This window comes from Cupressus sempervirens, chromosome 10 (assembly GCF_028749045.1).
Source record: "Cupressus sempervirens isolate cs-2001-9-10 chromosome 10, ASM2874904v1, whole genome shotgun sequence".
Lineage (NCBI taxonomy): Eukaryota > Viridiplantae > Streptophyta > Pinopsida > Cupressales > Cupressaceae > Cupressus > Cupressus sempervirens.
The window spans coordinates 318,344,216-318,361,948 of NC_143127.1; the positions used below are offsets into that span (position 1 = coordinate 318,344,216).

Sequence of the window (17,733 nt, forward strand, 5' to 3'; positions counted from 1 at the left end):
TAATAATTTTTTCTTCCATCCTCTAACTAGGGCAGCCCTAATCCTCTGAATCAAACTCCTTCTCCTATGAGGCTCCCTCATTCAACTTCCTCTTAGCATTAGATTTTGCTAACCTCCTTGACCTCCTCCTACCCCCTCTCCCCTCATCCTCTGACTCCACCACCACCTTCTCCTTCCCTTTATCTCGCCTCCCTCTCTTCCCCATGGGGGAGGGATTCACTAGGTACCCACTAGGTGAAGGTTATGGGGTAGGGGCTCTGGGACCCGTAATCTTAAGGGGAACAATTTGGGATTGGGGGTTCAGATGGGTAGGAATTTCAATTTTTGCAATCCTATAGGGGCCAGTGCAAGGTGGAATTGATATAGCCTAAAAATTAAAACCTAGTGTAAAACTATTAAATTAACCTCATTTTTCATTTTTTATTTCACATCAACAACAATATCCTCTAATTCATGTAGCAGGAAGAAGGAAGAAAAATGAAATCATGATGGCAAAAATGATTAAGAAGATGAAAGTGATAGTAGTAGCAGACTTCATACTTTCCTTCTAGGGTAAGATATTTCATCAAAATTAAACAAACCATGTTCCATGGGTTAGGAAGCTTCTCCCACATGAAACCACCTCTATGCCAAATCGATTCCTCACCATCCATCAAGAAACATTGCAAGCTCACATAATCTATCACCCTTGTCACCTTCTACCATTTCCTACCCCTCATGGCCAAGCCTGTCACTAGAGTAATTGCCTCCTCCAAAATATGAAATAAGATATCATTTATTGTAACTCTATGGTTCTCCAAGGAGTTAACAAATTGCATAGAGAAATTCTCATTGTGCCCATTAAGTGCCACCATAAATGAGATAAAACTATCCTCCTTTAGTATGCACCACACTAGGGGCTTCCTCATATTTTCATTAATCACAATTAGTTCAATGTGCATAAAATCACCCCCATCTATACAATTTTTACCTCTCCTCTGTTTCTCTTCAAAACCTGTACATAGTTTCTAAAATATACTTCATTCTTAGGAAGAAAAACCCAAAAGCTGAGATGATAATCACAATTAATAGTAATAATGTAAACAACCATCTTGGTAAGAAAGATCATGTCTCAGCTACCATGATCTATCCCCCAATTGTTTCCATCATTCGCAACACATATCAAACTTTTAAAAAATAATTCCTTTCTCAGCATGGGGTATGATGACACATTTAGGGAAATAAATAAAAAATCCCCCATTTCAAACTTCCAATTTTTATGTTGTGCATATTTATTAATACTTGTACTCGATTCTTTACACCTTGCCACTTGTACTTCAAGGACATGTCCTCCTTGCCAGCTCAAAAGCATTATACAAAATAGCCACTTAGGACTCATCATTTCTCACTTCGTGGCTTACTAACTCCCTTATCAACTTTGGCAATGCGTTCAGATCCCTCCAACATCTAAGCCCCTTCGCCTTTAATTCGATTGCTTCCATTTCATTCACCACACTATTTCCCTCAAGAAAAATGCAATTTAAATCAAACCTATTAAGAGTAGTTAATAGGTACTTGATATCATAAGTCACATGTTTAATGGCTCATCCCTCCCTCATATTAGCTTTGATAGTCTCAATAATTATTTTAGAATCTCCTTCAATTTGCACATCCCTCCAACCCACACTTACGACCAATTTTAAACCCCAATACAGAGCCATCACCTCCTTTGTATTGTTAGAAAATTTCCCTTACTCACCACTATATGCCAATAGCATCCTTCCCTTATTGTCCCCAACTATCCCTCCTTGTGCTGAACCCTCCTTTATAGCTAGACCATCAAAATTGAGTTTGACCCAATTAGAAGGTGAGGGTTTCTACCTAGTTCTTTTTCTAGCCAAAAGATTAGAATTATCAACTTCAATAATCCCATCCACCAACAACCAACACTTGGACACCTTGACCTCTAGGGTAGAAGGGGAAAACATTGATTTTCTCCACTCGGTGCAACTAATGTTCTCAACTATCAATTTATAGATCCTTTCCACCATGACAATCTCCTCTCTCTCCTCATTCCTGAACAACCTATTATTATGCTCTTTCCAAATACCCCAACAAACATGGGGGGAATGATCTTCCATAGATAGATAAGGAGGGGGCGGGTAAATGCACCCCACCAGTTCATTATCAATTGCCCCATGTCCACATTAAATACCCAGTTCACTTCCAGCATCTAATGAATTTTCTCCCATACCTGTGATAGAAACTTGCAATACAAGAATAAGTGGTTGACGTTTGCTTCCTCCATCTTACACATCTGACATTTATTTGGTAATTGAAATCCCCGGTTCACTAAGTTGTCTATAGTGAGAATTTTCCCATGAATGGTGGTCCACTTGAGAATATTGATCTTTGGTATTAAGTGGTTAAACCAAACATTCACCTAGTCATTAGCTTCAAGGGTTTTGTAAACCATTAATTTGTAGGCAGATTTAACCAAGAACTCCCCAGTCAAGGTAGCCTTCCAAATGAATTCATCAATCCTATCTCTTCTTAGGATTCTATACTTCTCTAGCAAAGAATTAAGCTCATCAATCAGCTCCCTTCCAACCATAACATTCTATTGCAGCTTCACATTTTTCCACCTTCTTCCTTGACAAATAAAATTAGCTACCATTCCACCCCTTGGTCCTGTAGGTAATACTGGAGAGACCAAAACTTAGTTTTTATTAAAATTTTATCAGTAAGCCATGGATCCCCCAAAAAATTAATCTGGTTACCATTCCCCATAAGCCACCTAACACCCTCCTTCAGAAGGGTTTTGTTTCTCACAATGTTTCCCTAAATTTTGGAGCCCATAGGAAGATCATTTCTTTGGGTGCAGTGAGAGAACATCAGATTTCCAAGGTATTTAATTCTCATAAGATTACACCAATTAGCTTCTCACTTCATCATGTTCCACCCCATTTAGTGAGAAGAACATTGTTCAAATTAGTTATCCTCCTTACTCCCAAACCACCTTTTTATTTTATTTTACAAACTATTTCCCAGTTGACCAAACTTATTCTAATCTTCTCATTCCCTCTAGACCAAAGGATGTTACTTTGAATTTTCTCTAGTTTATTCGCCATACACTGAGTAATTTTAAATAAGGATAGGAAATACACTAGTAATCCTTGGAGGGAGGAAATAAATAGTTGCAACTTCCTTGCACCACTTAGGGTTTTAAGTTTCCATCCAATCAGCTTTTTCTCCATTCTTTCTAGAATCCCATTCCAAAAGGTGTTACTTACATCTTTCACAGTTAGTAGGAGACCTAGATAGATATTTGGTAACTCAACAATGTTGCAGTCTAAAAAAATAACAATCCTCCACTATAGTTTAGGGTGTATTAAAGAAGAACACCTTGCTTTTTTTGAAATTGATCTTTTGACTTGCATTCACTACATATATCTCTAGCATTGACTTCCAAGCTCTGACTTCACTCACCGAGGACTCCTCACTAAGAAAGGTTTCATCCACAAACTGTTGAATCACTTCAAGAGGAAGAGTGGAAGTAGGTTTAATGCCTTTGACTATCCCCCCCCCCCCCCCCCCCCGAAATTTCTTGTAAACACTCTTCTCAAGACTTCAACAACCATAATAAATAGGTAGGGAGAGATAGAGTCACCCTGCCCATGTCCTCTCTCCCCATAAAAATTTCCCCAAGATGACCCAATAACCATCATAGAATAGCTGACAGTTTCCACCATCGACTTCACCAATCTAATAACCTTCTAACTAAGGCCTATCCTTTCCATAACTTTATACAAGAAGGTCCACTTAATCCTATCATAAACTCTAGAGATGTTGAGTTTCAAGGCCATACTAGGATTACCGCTTTTCTCCATAAAGTGCAAGACTTCATGTGTTGTTATAGTAGCATCCATGATTTTTTTCCCTAGGAAAAACCCACTCTGTGTTTTCCCTATGAACTTATGTAGTAGTGGCTTCGACCTATTCACTAGGATTTCAGAGAATATCTTGTAAGTAGTGTTACATAGAGTGATTGGCCTAAAGTCAGAAAGGACCTACGAGTCTTTCACCTTAGGAATCAATACAATGAAAGTTTTATTGAGCCATTTAAGAAGCTTACTAGTTCTAAAAAAATCATGGGCCGCCTGAAGGAGATCCAACCTGATAACATACCAAAAGTGCTGAAAGAATGCCAGTAGAAAACCATTCAGTCCCAGGGATTTCTAAGCTTTCATAAAGAACACTACTCTATGGAGTTCCTCCTCAGTCACCATTTGTACTAACTCCTCATTCTCTTTAGCCGATATCACAGTGGGCATTGAATCAATCAGTCATTGCCTATCCTCCCCTCTAAAGTCTCTTTGCTCTTCCAGGTAAGAGTTTCTAAAGTAAGCCATCGCCTAGGTCCCTATTCCTCAAGCTTAAATAACTTCACATTAGTGTCATATTTGATTTTATCAATTGTGTTTCTCTATTTATGAATTGAGGTAGATCTATGAAAAAGTGCAGTATTCCTATCACCCACTTTGAGCCATAACACCCTAGACCTCTACTTCCAATAAGTCTCCTCCCTTATCATCATTTCCTTCCACACTTTTCTATATTTATCCTCCTCCTGGATAATGTTATCTGTGGGTATGCCTTCCCCAATAGCTTTTCGAAGCTTGACTATCTTCCCTTCCACCTCAACCTTAGTCTCAAAGATATTGCCAAAATATTTTTTCTTCTAGGGCTGCACATTTCATCTTACATTCTTCAACTTAATTGAGAGTCTATACATTTTTATTCCTTCAATTCTAATCCCCCACCACTTAGCCACCCTAGATTCTAAAGTTAGGATGGGGTTGCCACATTATTTCATATCTAAAAGGTCTTGGGCCCCCCAGGGAATCTTCCTTCCAGCTAAAAAGGATAGGGGCATGGTCCTAGACCATCCTAGGTAGTCCTGTAAGAGAGAAGGAAGTTAATCCTTCTCATTCAATTGGGACCAAAAGTCTATCTAGTTTGACTTGAGTGAGGTGAACACCCTTCCTATTATTCGACCATGTGAACTTCACTCCATACATCTCCATATCCATTGAATCATTATTATTTATAAAATCAGCCATGTCTTTCATACTATCATTAAAATCTATCATAACTCCAATTTTCTTTGAAGGGTACAGAGGGGAGTTAAAATCTCCCATACAAAATGTGTTCTTATTTTGAGAGAGAAAAACAAACAACTCTCCCATAAGTTGTGCCTTCCACTTTTGGTATTAGGAGCATACACATTAAAATATTCCAAGTCTTATCTCCCATCTTATGTTTAGTTATAAGATATAATTTAGAACTATAAATTAAACTTCCATTACTAGCATCTAGGTTCTAGAAGGTAGCCACTTCTCCTAACACTCCTTCTACTTGACTATAGCAATTTTTTTTCTCCTAGCCAAACATAATTTTAATATTCTTAAAATTAATCATAGTCATTTTGATCTCCTGGATGAGCAAGATATTAGTTTTCTAGTTTGCTAGCTATTGTTTGAGGGAAAACTGCTTATGAGGGTTGTTTAACCCCCTCATGTTCCATGATAGCATAATCATTTTCTACCTTTTGATAGGGATTCCAAAATGGATTGCCTGCCACTTTATATTATTTATTATTTATTAACTATATTTATTGTTTTCATCACTAAATCTGAGTAGATTTTTTTTCCAATTTATTTATATTGGACACGAAAGAAACCGAGTCATGATGATGATGAAGATAGATAAAGTCGTATCTTTTTTTATGGATGGATATAATGTTCTTGAAGACATTCCAAAGTGGTGTGGAATTTGAGTTTGATATTATAGATTCCACACCACTTTGGAATGTCTTCAAGAACATCATATCCATCCGTAAAAAAAGATACAACTTTATCTATCTTCATCATCATCATGACTCGATTTCTTTCGTGTCCAATATAAATAAATTGGAAAAAAAATCTACTTAGATTTAGTGATGAAAATAATAAATATAGTTAGTAAATAATAAATAATATAAAAACACGATTCTCTTTCTTAAATGATTTTTTTAAAGACTTAGTTTCATTCACATCTAATGGAAAGAAATGGGACAAAAAGTCTATTTAGATTTAAACATGAAAGTAATAAATATAATTAATAAATAATAAATAATATAAAAATATGACTTTTTTTTTTAAATAAGAATTTTAAAAGACTTGATTTGGTTCATATCTAATCGAAAGAAATTTGACAAAAAAGTTAAAGTGGATGGCTTAAACATCATCTATTAAGGTTTGATTCCTAGGTTAAAAGTGTTCAATAGTCAAAATTGGGATGTCTAAGAGTGGTTGACTTAAAGACGAAAACAATTAATAAATATATATAGTTAATAAACAATAAATTGACATTTTTTTTTAAAATAAGAATTTTAAAAGACTTGATTTGGTTCATATCTAATCGAAAGAAATTTGACAAAAAATTTAAAGAGGATGGCTTAAACATCACGTATTAAGGTTTGATTCCTAGATTAAAAGTGTTAAATAGTCAAAATTGGAATGTCTAAGAGTGGTTGATTTAAAGACGAAAACAATTAATAAATATATATAGTTAATAAATAATAAATTAAAACTTAGAATTTTCTTTCTTAAAGAAAACCAGGTTTCATTCACGTTCAATGGTCGTTTCACGTGGGATAGTGGTCGTAAATGCACAAACTGACGAGGTTTAATGTTCAGGATTAAAAACATGTACACCATAATCAGTTAAATGGAGGAATTAAAAGGCGTGGAAGAAAATGCAGTATTAATTATCCAATTAGCAGCAACTATCATCTATAAGCATCTTTTCAATTGAATGGTCAAAATAAAAATTGGCATTTTCATAAGTGGGGACAATGCAATGACTTCATTGTAACACAAACTCAATCTCTAATATGTCATACTCTGATAATCGGAGGGCAGAAGTCGCAGTGATTCTTCTATATATAGAGAGACTTCCCTCCCAATCAAAGCAAACCAGTACTCTGGATTAATCTTGGGTTTCCTCTACAATGGATCTCAATATGAGTGTTTCTGCAATAAGCATTGGAATCCTATTTTTTTCTGTGTTTCTCTCCCTTCTGACGAGGAAAAGCAAGGGGAGGTTGTCATGTTTGCCGGGGCCATCAGCGCTGCCCATCATAGGAAACCTCCACCAGTTGGGAGCTCTTCCTCATCGCACTCTGCAGCGGATGGCTGAGAAGCATGGGCCAATTATGTCTTTGAAGTTGGGTTCTCTTGATGTTGTGGTCGCCTCTTCTTCTGAGGTGGCCAAACAGTTTCTGAAAACCCACGATTTGAATTTTTCAAGCAGGCCGTCCTCGGCGGCTGGTAAATACTTGTTGTACAATGGGAGGGACATCTTTACTTCTCCCCACGGAGAATACTGGCGAGACATGAGAAAAGTAGGCGTAGTGGAGCTGCTGAGTTCAAAGAAAATTGATTCATTCGGGAAGGTGATGGAGGAAGAGGCGGTGGCGATGGTGAGATCGATGTGGGAGAAGAGCGAGGAGGGGAGAGTGGGAGTAAATGTGACCGAGAGCGTTGCATCTTACGTATCCGACTTGACATGGCGGATGTTGACGGGAAGCACAAATAGCAATCTCCAGTCCGGCGGTAAGACGTTTGAGGAACTGATGATGGAAGTTGCTTATCTGATGGGACCTGTGAATATTGGCGAATTCTTTCCTTTTTTTGAGTGGCTGGACTTGCAGGGGCTGAGGCAACGTATGAAGAATGCCCACCAGCTCTTGGATGCAGTTTTTAGCAAAATATTAGATGACCGTGCGGAGCGCAAGAGGAGGAGCGGCGCAGAGGAAAGTGAGAGGCAGAAAGACTTGGTTGACGCGCTTGTCGACATGGAAATCACAGCAGAAGATAAGAAGGCAATCATTTTTGTAAGTTAAACTTTTCAGTTTTGGTAAAGGTAAATAGGTCAGTGTCAGATTAGGGCTAAATTTCTAGGTTGAAAGTGTTAAATAGGTAAAGTACATTTATTTTTCCAAGCTTAATTTCTTTCTTAATGTGTGATGTTTAAGGATGGTTGTGTTAGTGTACTTGAACTAGATGATTGAATTGGAAAATAAATATACATATTTTATACTGCATACTTTTGATTATATATAGTTTAAATTTATTCTTCAACAAATCTTTAGAATGTCCGAGGTCATACTTTGTCATCAATCATTAGAAAGAGAAACATATATTGATTATTTCAAATATTTTAAAACTTTTGTGACCTAATTTATTTTAGTTATTGTGCCACATAGGTTTTAATATATGCTTTCATTTATATGACTGATTTTGTAGGTAATGTTTGTTGGTGCAATAGATACATCAACAACTATACTTGAATGGGCAATGAGTGAATTATTGAGAAATCCAATTATGATGAAGAAATTACAAGAAGAAATTAATTCTATTGTAAAGGATGATGAGAAACTGACATATTCTCATATTTCAAGAATGGAATACTTGCATTGTGTTGTGAAAGAAACGTTACGATTATACCCACCAGCTCCCTTGATTGTGCCACGTGAATCTACAGAAGCTTGTACTGTGAATGGCCCTGATCGTGACTACTACATACCAGCAAAAACAAGGCTTATAATGAATGCTTGGGCCATAGGAAGAGATCCAAAAGTATGGGAAGAACCTTTGGAATTTAGACCTGAGAGATTTATGGATAAAAGTCTCAACATAATCAATGATTTAGAATTACGCATGATTCCTTTTGGTGCAGGTAGGAGAGGTTGTCCTGGGTCTTCCATGGGAACTGCAGTTGTTCATGTTGCACTAGGACACATCTTTCACTACTTTCATTGGAGAACTAAAGGTGATATAGATATGAATGAATCTTATGGAACAACAATTCCTAGGAAAGAACATCTATTTGGCATTCCAAGCTGGAGGTTAGCACCATCATCCATAAAAATATAGTTAGTATAAATAATACAGTACATTTTCCTTCAAATCATATAAAATCATATATTTGTTGAATAATTACCTATCTTATTAAGATATGAAATGTTGTAATGTATTACAACATGTTACAAATAAAGTATGTAGTAGTCGAGAGGCTCCAAGGGTGGTTACTTTCCATATCTTTGGTTTGTCCTTTAGTAGTTAATAAAAGATTTCAGTTCTTCTTTAAAAATTGGTTTCTTATTTTAAATTGTTATTCAATAGTTATTCTTTGTCTCAATGATATCTTTTAGTAGTGTTCCTATAATGTCCCAATAGAAATATGCTCGTATAATGTTTTTTGTACCTTAGAAACCATGTTACCTTTAATCAAGATCACACCCTGAATTAAACTACTTGGAACAAAGGAGTATATCATTATCCCTATTTTATTAATATTCTATAGTTTTAATACATAATAAATCATTTATTTTATATTATATCTACAAAACATAAAAATATCTAATTATTTTTTTACGAGTTATGATTCAATGCATATTAGACTTTTCTTTATAACTTGTTTGTAAGTTAAATTTATTTATTGATCACTTTGTAAAGAAATTATATATCTTGATACTATTTATTAAGCTCAAAAATTAAAGGATATTATCATCTATTGAAGAATATTAATCAAATTACTTGGTTGACATGGTTGTCAACATAAAAATCGTAGCAAAAGATAGAAAGATAATAATTTTCCTAAGTTAACATTAATTTTGGTAAAGGTAAATAGGTTAGCTTGATTAAGATATATTCATTCATAAAATGCACATGCACTTGTATTATGCATTGCATACTTTTTATTGTATGCATTAATCAATACAATCTATATTTATTCTATAGTGATTCAATAATTTAATACTTGAATTATTTTGTCAAATAGACATTATGATAATATTAACTATCTCCCTTTCTCACATTTATTAATATTTGTAGCTTGTAAATTACTTTTACATTTGTATTAGAACTCATATATGGTCATTTGTGTTGTTATAGTTCTTTGTCAAAATTCAAAGTTCATAAATGTGTTTGCTCCACCTTTCTATTTCTATATTTTATGAGTTTTTGAAGTATTAGATAGTAGCCAAATAGATGGGGGGGCTGACCCTAAAGTACAAAAAGTCTAAAGAATCAGTGAGAGGTTACCTCCCAGTCATCTACCATATGTCAACTTTAATTTTCAAAAAACTAGATATAAGCATAGCATAATTAATAGTACTATCAATCCTTAAACTAATATGCAAAAAAGGCTATAAAATAGACTAGAAACACCAAAACAAATCATTTCTATTAGTCTCTTTAATCATCGTAAGCATAGAAAAAAGACCTTGTGGGGTAGAAAACTTATAGTTATGATCATAAAAATAACAAATATAAACACCAGAACCAAGGCTATCTTCCCTCTTCCTACCCATGCTTGTCCTCCTTCTCTTCTTTAGACACATCCTTATCTGCATCCTCCCCATCCACCTTAACTAGTTTGTCCAAGATGGTCTTTAGCTAGTCCTCTACTAGAAACCCATAGATCGATTGGGTTGTCTTGGTAGCTTTGCCTAGGTCCTTCTCCTCTTTCATCACTTGCAAGAAGTAGAGGATTATGGCCATAGAGTGCATGAACTTGGTGCAAAACTGAACCAGTGTTTCAAATCTCTTGCAGATACCAATTTGATTGTTAGCCAGGTCCCTCATAGGCTGCTCGAGTCTTTCCAATCTCACCTTACTATGGTTATGCTGACCTTTCTTCCTAGCATATTTGGTGGTTTCCTTCCTTGGGGATGTGATATCTTCTCCCTTGCCTCTAGTTGGGGTAGTCTCTAGAGTGTTAGAGATATGGGAAGGGCTCAGAGGGTTGGGGGTAGGCTTGGTGTCCTAAATCAGTCTCTTCTTTCTTGCAGGATTGACATGGCTACCAAAAGACTTAGAGGTGGAATCATGATTAGGGGGTGTTGGTCTGACTTTTTGTGTAGTAAAAGTTTTCAGTTAAATCATAGAAAAGTCAAATTTTCTATGCCTAAGTGAAGCATAGGGTTCTGGATAAACCATCCATAAGAAATAATCATCATATAAACCCTATATCATCTCTATTCATAAATTGTCGGGCGCAAAATTTTGAATTTTCAAAAGAGACGAATATGCTGTCATATTCCTTTTCCTTTCTCCTGGGTTACCTTTCTTCCTATTTGTCCCAACCGTCGGATCCGATTAGATCTACCGTTGGCGTTACCTCGCTATGATGAGTTGCATGCTTATTAAGTATAGCGAGATAACGAGTATTGAGTATTTTAAGCGGTGGGACCGTAAAGTGAAGATGCGGAGATCGAAGATTTTCTTATTAAATGATTTATTGTGTAGGTACACTTTGCAATTCACCATCCAAAAAAGGATATGGAGCCACTAGAATATCTGACATCAGAGCCGAAATGTTGGTTTTTTCAGACGTTCCGCTACCTCGCTATCGGAAAATTTAGACACTTCACCGTTAGTGAAGTAGCGAGGCCACGTGAAAATTTGAAAATGATGACATTGCATCTTGCTTGTATCATAATTACACCAGGTGGCATGACCAGTCATAAATACCGTTGTCAGAATCAGTTTTAGTTAACAGAAGTAATTACTGGGTAACCCTTGCATTCTCCGGCACGAAATCCTTTTAAGTGCCGGAGCTCGCTACCTCGCTATCGGAAAATTCAGGTGCTTCACCGTTAGCAAGTTAGCGAGGCCCTGCAAAATGGTAAAAGATCGGCAAGATCTTTGATGATGTGGAATGACAGATGACTATGATAAATTTTGACATGTGCCAACTATGCAGAGATCTGATTCTCATTAATACCTATCTGACTGAATGTACAAAAAATCTTGAACGTCAGCTTGAAGTGGATCAACGGAGCTCGCTACCTCGCTATGACAAGTTGCATGGGAGATAATTATAGCGACATAACAAATATAAATCAGGAGATCTTGTGTTTCTTCTTCACCTTTGATTTGGTAAGTGATCAACGGCTATCGTCTCCTCGCTATGAAGAGTTGCAAGGGAGATAATTATAGCGACATAGCGAGTTGGGCCCGCCGCCTACTTTCTTAATAAGCCCTGTAGCGTATCTTTCGATCATTTCTTGATCTGATCAATGATTATCGCCGCTTCGCCATGGCAAGGTGCTTGTTCTTTATGCATAACGAAGTAGCGACATGCTGACACGTGTTCTCCATCGTCAGTGGGTCCAAATATAAGCGCCATCAAAAGAAAGAATTCTGTACGTGGCAAGTTCTCATTGGGTAAAATAACAAACATGGCAAATATAACTCCTAGTTGTTCTCTCTGTACCGCATGATCGTAGGATCTTTGAAGATCGACGGCGCAGTTTTAAATGAAAAATGTAGTGCCACTCTCTGTATTAATTAGACAAGAAAGCTTCGTCCATGAGGAAAAACAGAGTATAATACAGAGAGATTTCATTAGTTTCATTTCACGCGAGAAAAGATTTGGAGCCGTTCTTATGCAGAAGCCATTACTAAAAGAAAAGCGTGCCAAGGTTTGATAAAAAATTGTCAAGTTGTTTGTTCGCGGAAAATTTGCAGGAATACAGAGGAGAATTGAGACAGAATTCAAGTAAGTAAAACTACCATCATCTTCGTGAGCTTTTAAGTTTTAAAAAGATAGCCCAAGATGCCTCCGAAGAAGGGATTTACAGGTGCAATAAACTACTTGGATAGAAATGTGCATGATGATTTGCTTGAGTTACTTCCTGAGTCTACTGTAGAAACGGTGCAAGTTAAGAGGTTAACCTCACTGAACCCTAGGCTAAGGATAGCTGATGGATTGTATGATAAGGGTAATTGGGTCCGAGATGCTCAAACTTCTCAAACTGGTTTGAGTTTATTGAAAAAATGGTTTGCGGAAAGGAAGTTATATGCCCCTCATGCCAATATATGGAATTTTGATCTTGGAAAGCTTGTTGTCCCCAGCGTGTTTATGGATTTTGACCTACTTGAAGCTATAGCAAAAAACTATGACCAAGCCACTAAGGTAGTGAGAAGAATGGATGGTGAGGCTTTAGTTACCATCAGTCCCGAGGAGATTAGGAAGGTTTTCAGTCTGGGACCTCTCACCATGTATCATGTGCCCATTAATTTGATACAGTTAGAAAAAGAATATATATCCAAGAGGGATGTAGTTAGACAGGGTGCACTGAAAGCCCACATAGGCCGGATTGGAGGCCTCCCAACCATAACATCATCTTCTAAAGAACCATTCAAGAAATCATGCTTTAATGCCAGGGTAGTAGAGATATATAGGACCCTGTGCAGAGTCTTCGGAGAGGGCGAAGAAGATTTTATTCCGGTGAGCTTCATGTATATGATCACCCAAATCTCCTCTTTTGGTGTGGAAATAATTGTTGATTTTGCATCTTACTTGGCAAATGAGATTCACCAGGGATTGGTGGGGATTGCAAAGCGCAAGGTGGAAAAGATTTGGGGTCAGTACTCCTTATTGATGCATATGTTTCTTTTTAAAGGGGCCACTTATTTTGGTAAAGAAATGGTTTTAAATAGAGAAAAAGAGGGGGAGGCACTGCCAGTCCAATTATGGAGTGCAGACATGACCTGGGAAGCAGAAAATGCTAGCTTCGTTAGATTTGGTAGGCACTTTGCCTCCAAACTAAGATGCCTCATATTGAGTGATAATCCCAGAATCCCTAAGGCGTTAATGCACCTTGTTAGGCCTATGGACAAACCCCATAATCTAAAAGTTTCACATAATTGGGGAGATATTATCCCATATTCAGTCTCAACTATCATCAGGGTCTATGGATTCAAAGGAACACCCCATGTGCTACCCTATCAGGTACCTTTAAAGGTAGGGATAGCTGAATTTTTGTGGCAGTTGGGAGGAGTGGAGGAGGCCTTTTTGCACAAAAGGCGGACAGGATCAATTTTTCCTACTTGTACTATAGCCCACCAGTTTGTGATAAATAAAGAAGGGTGGGTCCTTCTCCACAAAATTTTGGATCAATATAAGATGGCAGTGTCTCATTCTCATTTTTGTGATACAGAAGGATTCTTTAACTCTGCTCTTAGATTTAGAATCAAGCTTCGTCCAGTTCAGCATGAATTCTATTTTCCTGAAGATATAATAAGAAATGAATATTCTCTCCATGAGCAAGAAATAAAGAAAGAAAAATGGAGAGTCTATTCAAAAGTTTTGGAATTCATTAATTGTTTTGACAAAGATTACAGTCCTCTTAGTAATGCTGCAACCAATGCAGATAAAATAAATAAGCTAATGAGTACTTTCTCTGAGATAATGGAAGTAATGAATGAGAAGAAACAACATTTTATTAATTCTTTCCCAGATAAAGCCAGAGAAGTTATGAGAAAATTTGGTTTCACCCCCAACATTGGAATGGGTCCACTGGTGGTACGAAAGAAGACAGGATATACTATTGTTTGACAGCAGGTGCCCATTGTACATAAAGAAAAATAGATAGTTGAATCCACCAGTACTGTCCTGGAAGAAAGACCCCCTGAACCTTCTCCCAAAAGAAGAAGAATAATAAGGGAGGAAGAATCCCCTGATGAAAGTTACTCACCTTCTCAAACCCCAATAAGAATTGAGGAAGAACAGCTCACCAATGAGCAATTCGAACAAATGGGGTCACAAGGAGAAATTTTTGTTACACAAGCAGAAATTGATGAAGGGAACCCCCAGGAACCTCCTGTGCCAAGTTTTGAATTAACTATAGCAGATTTCAGAGGAAGGGAATTGGACCTTGTTTTGGAACAAGCCAGTCAGCATTTTTTGTCTGATAACAATTTTGTAAGATCTAGGGCTTTCCATCAGTTTGCATGGAGGGTAAACATGCACATTTTTGAGCAAAGGTGTAAGAATATGAAAACAGAACATCCAAAAATGGATGAGACCTCCATTCAAAATCAAATAAAGGAACAAATGGTGCAAGAGTTCCAAAATATAACCCCTGATGAGGGAAGGCAGATGGTAAAAAATGCTAATGTTTTATTATTGCCCAATTGGGATATTGCTGACGCATTAATTTTTAATTCTGTTTCAAATAATTTAGGACTCCAGGATCCAAATAAAGAGGAATTCTTGGGTACAGCATTCAGCAATGATCAAGCTGCCCTTGTTATGTGGTCCCTAAGAAGAGGATCAAGAACTACTTCATCACAGCCTAATGATTCAGGACTAACAGGGAGTATCATTGTAAGGAGAGTTGCTGATACTTCAAATGTACAGGTAGCCCACATGAATGTGGATTATTCTAAATTTGCCTTGGCTACTGCGGAAAGAGAAGAGAGGGAAATGATTGATATGCATAATAAATATGAAATAGTGATGGATGCTTATAACCAAGAGGTAAAAAGGAGAATTGAGTTGGAAAACAGGGTATCTCAATTAGAGAAGGTACATGGAAAGAGGAAAGTGGGAGAATCCAGTGCACTGAGAATTGCATATCCTCCACAGTCATTTGTGGGATTAACCCCTATTATTGAGATACCTGACACTCCTGAAAGACCCCAATTCTATACTGCAGAGGCATTTGAAGCAGAAAAAACCAAATTACATGAGTGTCAGATAGAATTTAGAAATCAGCAGGAAGAGAAATGGAGGCAGGGTGTGACATATTTGAGGGATAAAATACAATGGTCAACTTTTTATGATCAGTTGACAAGGATTGTAACCCTCATGGATGAGTTGAATAAAGAAAAGGATGGACTAGATTCTCTTGCACAGAAATGGAGACAGAGAAATAATGATGTTACAATAATATGTATATCTACAGTCCAAATGCCTTATCATCAGGTTGAAAGGATTTTTGATTTATTGAATCAATTAGATAATTTTGAGAATAAAAGAGATTCTTTACAGAGAAAATTGATACTCTGTTTTTTAAAATATCTTGCTGAAAAATTCACCCTATTTCCTTGTGCTTTAGAATCTGTTGATACATTAAAGGAAAAAGAAAAATGGAAAAAGGAAATGGATGAATTATTAGATAACAGAATAATAAACATCATCAGTGAGACTGGCCATTGGTTTTGGGCAAAGACAAATGAGGAGCTGGTAAAAGTACAATTATATTATGCTGCTATGAAAAAAGAATTCGATGATTTAGAGGAAAATGCCAATTCTTTAATAAAGATACAAAGAGAAACCCTAAGTTTTGATTGGCCAGATGATGATACTTTTAATAGATGAAAAAATCAGTTTAGTGAGAAGATGTCAGGAGATGATGACGAAGAAGATGTAACAGTAATAGTTACTTTTGTAATCAGCAATGATGACATAGAAAATCCCCAGGTTAAAGTGAGTTTGCAGGTAACAGAAGATGATACATCACTTACAGACCTTATGGGTATGTACTTTGAAGATGAAAAATGATTGTAAGATCAGATCACAACAACCAAGAAGCATAACAGAAAGGGACCCGCCAAGAATTGTTGTTGTAATTAACCTTTCTATTATTTTTGTTTTTGTCTTTCTAAAGAAGGACACCTGTCACCTTCTTTAGCCTGAAGCTTGTTGCATCTCACACTATTTAAGTGAGATCCCAAGGCTAAAGAATGGTCCAAATTCTGTTTTTTACTAATTATTGTGCTTAGTTCTATTTTTGGTCCAAACAATTTTGAAAAGGAAGTTTGTAGTATACTTTTCTGTCAAAATTTCTGAGATATAGATGAATGTAGAAAGAACTGTGCTTCTTCTCTGAAGGTCTTTCTGGGTCTATTGTAAAGGACATACCATTTTCAAAGGAAATGAATACAAATTATGAACTGTCCCCATATCTGTTCTTTTTGAATTTTGTCTCCTTTTAAATACTTAGCTACCTTGATGTTGTGTGAGTAAAAGCTTATGCAATTGATTGCAATATAGTAAGGCTGTACATCCATTTGTTATTGCTGTTAATTCAATGGATTAAATAAAGGCTCTAATGAATGTGATGAGGTTGCTTAGGTGTTAAAAGGATTTTTGAATGATAAATTCTGGTAAGAATTGCTGATAAGAATTTGTTGGAAAGCAACAAATTAGATCTAAGAATTTACTTGACTCTGAATCCCCAATGGATTAGGCACTGATCGAAAGTATTTCAGCCAAAAGAGAAGTATATTATGACTGGTTTTTTCAAAGTACATTATAAAATAAATTTTTACTTATATTTCCTGTAAGATATTCAAAGTTGGCTAGCACTTTCCTGCATGGATTGTTTTAGCTTCATTTAGCCATTGCTGTTGGAAACATCTGCAGAGCTATAGAAGATTTCTTGACCATATCTGTTCAAGGGATGTGTTTATCAATTCGGTAAGATTTACGTATATGTTTGAGGATTTAGAGATGAGAATCAGAATGAAACTAAGAATAATTCTCATACAATTGTTCCATCTTTGAACCATCCCCAGGTACACCCGCCTTGGTTTTTACAGAGCCAAAAGAGTAGAAAATCGTCTAAGGTTTTGTTGGAGTTGGGTCCTAGTACTTTGCATATGCAAGTGATAATGAGAATTGGCTATTCTTTAGGTTGTGTATGTACTGATATCTAGGTATTAAGCCTTTTGTCGCTTAGTAGTTTTAGCACTGTTTTAACATCATAATAAAACCCCAACAAAATGGCGACTCTGCTAGGGACTGTCTAACACATCTGTAAAAAGTACTGCAATTGTCTTTAGCCTTACTGAGTACGTATCTGTCGTGTGATCTTTATTTTGCCCGTAGCTATAAGGGAATCTTTAGTGT

At 36.4% G+C, this 17,733-nt stretch overlaps 1 protein-coding gene across 1 annotated transcript; it reads left to right on the forward strand.

Moving 5' to 3' along the window:
- Positions 1-6,975: 6,975 nt before the first annotated feature.
- LOC149533898 (cytochrome P450 750A1-like) lies at positions 6,976-9,177 on the forward strand. Its single transcript, XM_089805589.1, has 2 exons — positions 6,976-7,918; positions 8,331-9,177. The coding sequence occupies exons 1-2, from the start codon at positions 7,034-7,036 to the stop codon at positions 8,958-8,960; spliced, it is 1,515 nt and encodes a 504-aa protein (XP_089661715.1). The 5' UTR covers positions 6,976-7,033; the 3' UTR covers positions 8,961-9,177.
- The last annotated feature ends 8,556 nt before the right edge of the window (positions 9,178-17,733 follow it).

Coding starts and splice junctions, on each gene's coding strand:
- LOC149533898 (XM_089805589.1), top strand. CDS start 7,034: ATGGATCTCAATATGAGTGTTTCTGCAATAAGCATTGGAATCCTATTT. Junction 7,919..8,330: donor ATAAGAAGGCAATCATTTTT/GTAAGTTAAACT, acceptor CTGATTTTGTAG/GTAATGTTTGTTGGTGCAAT.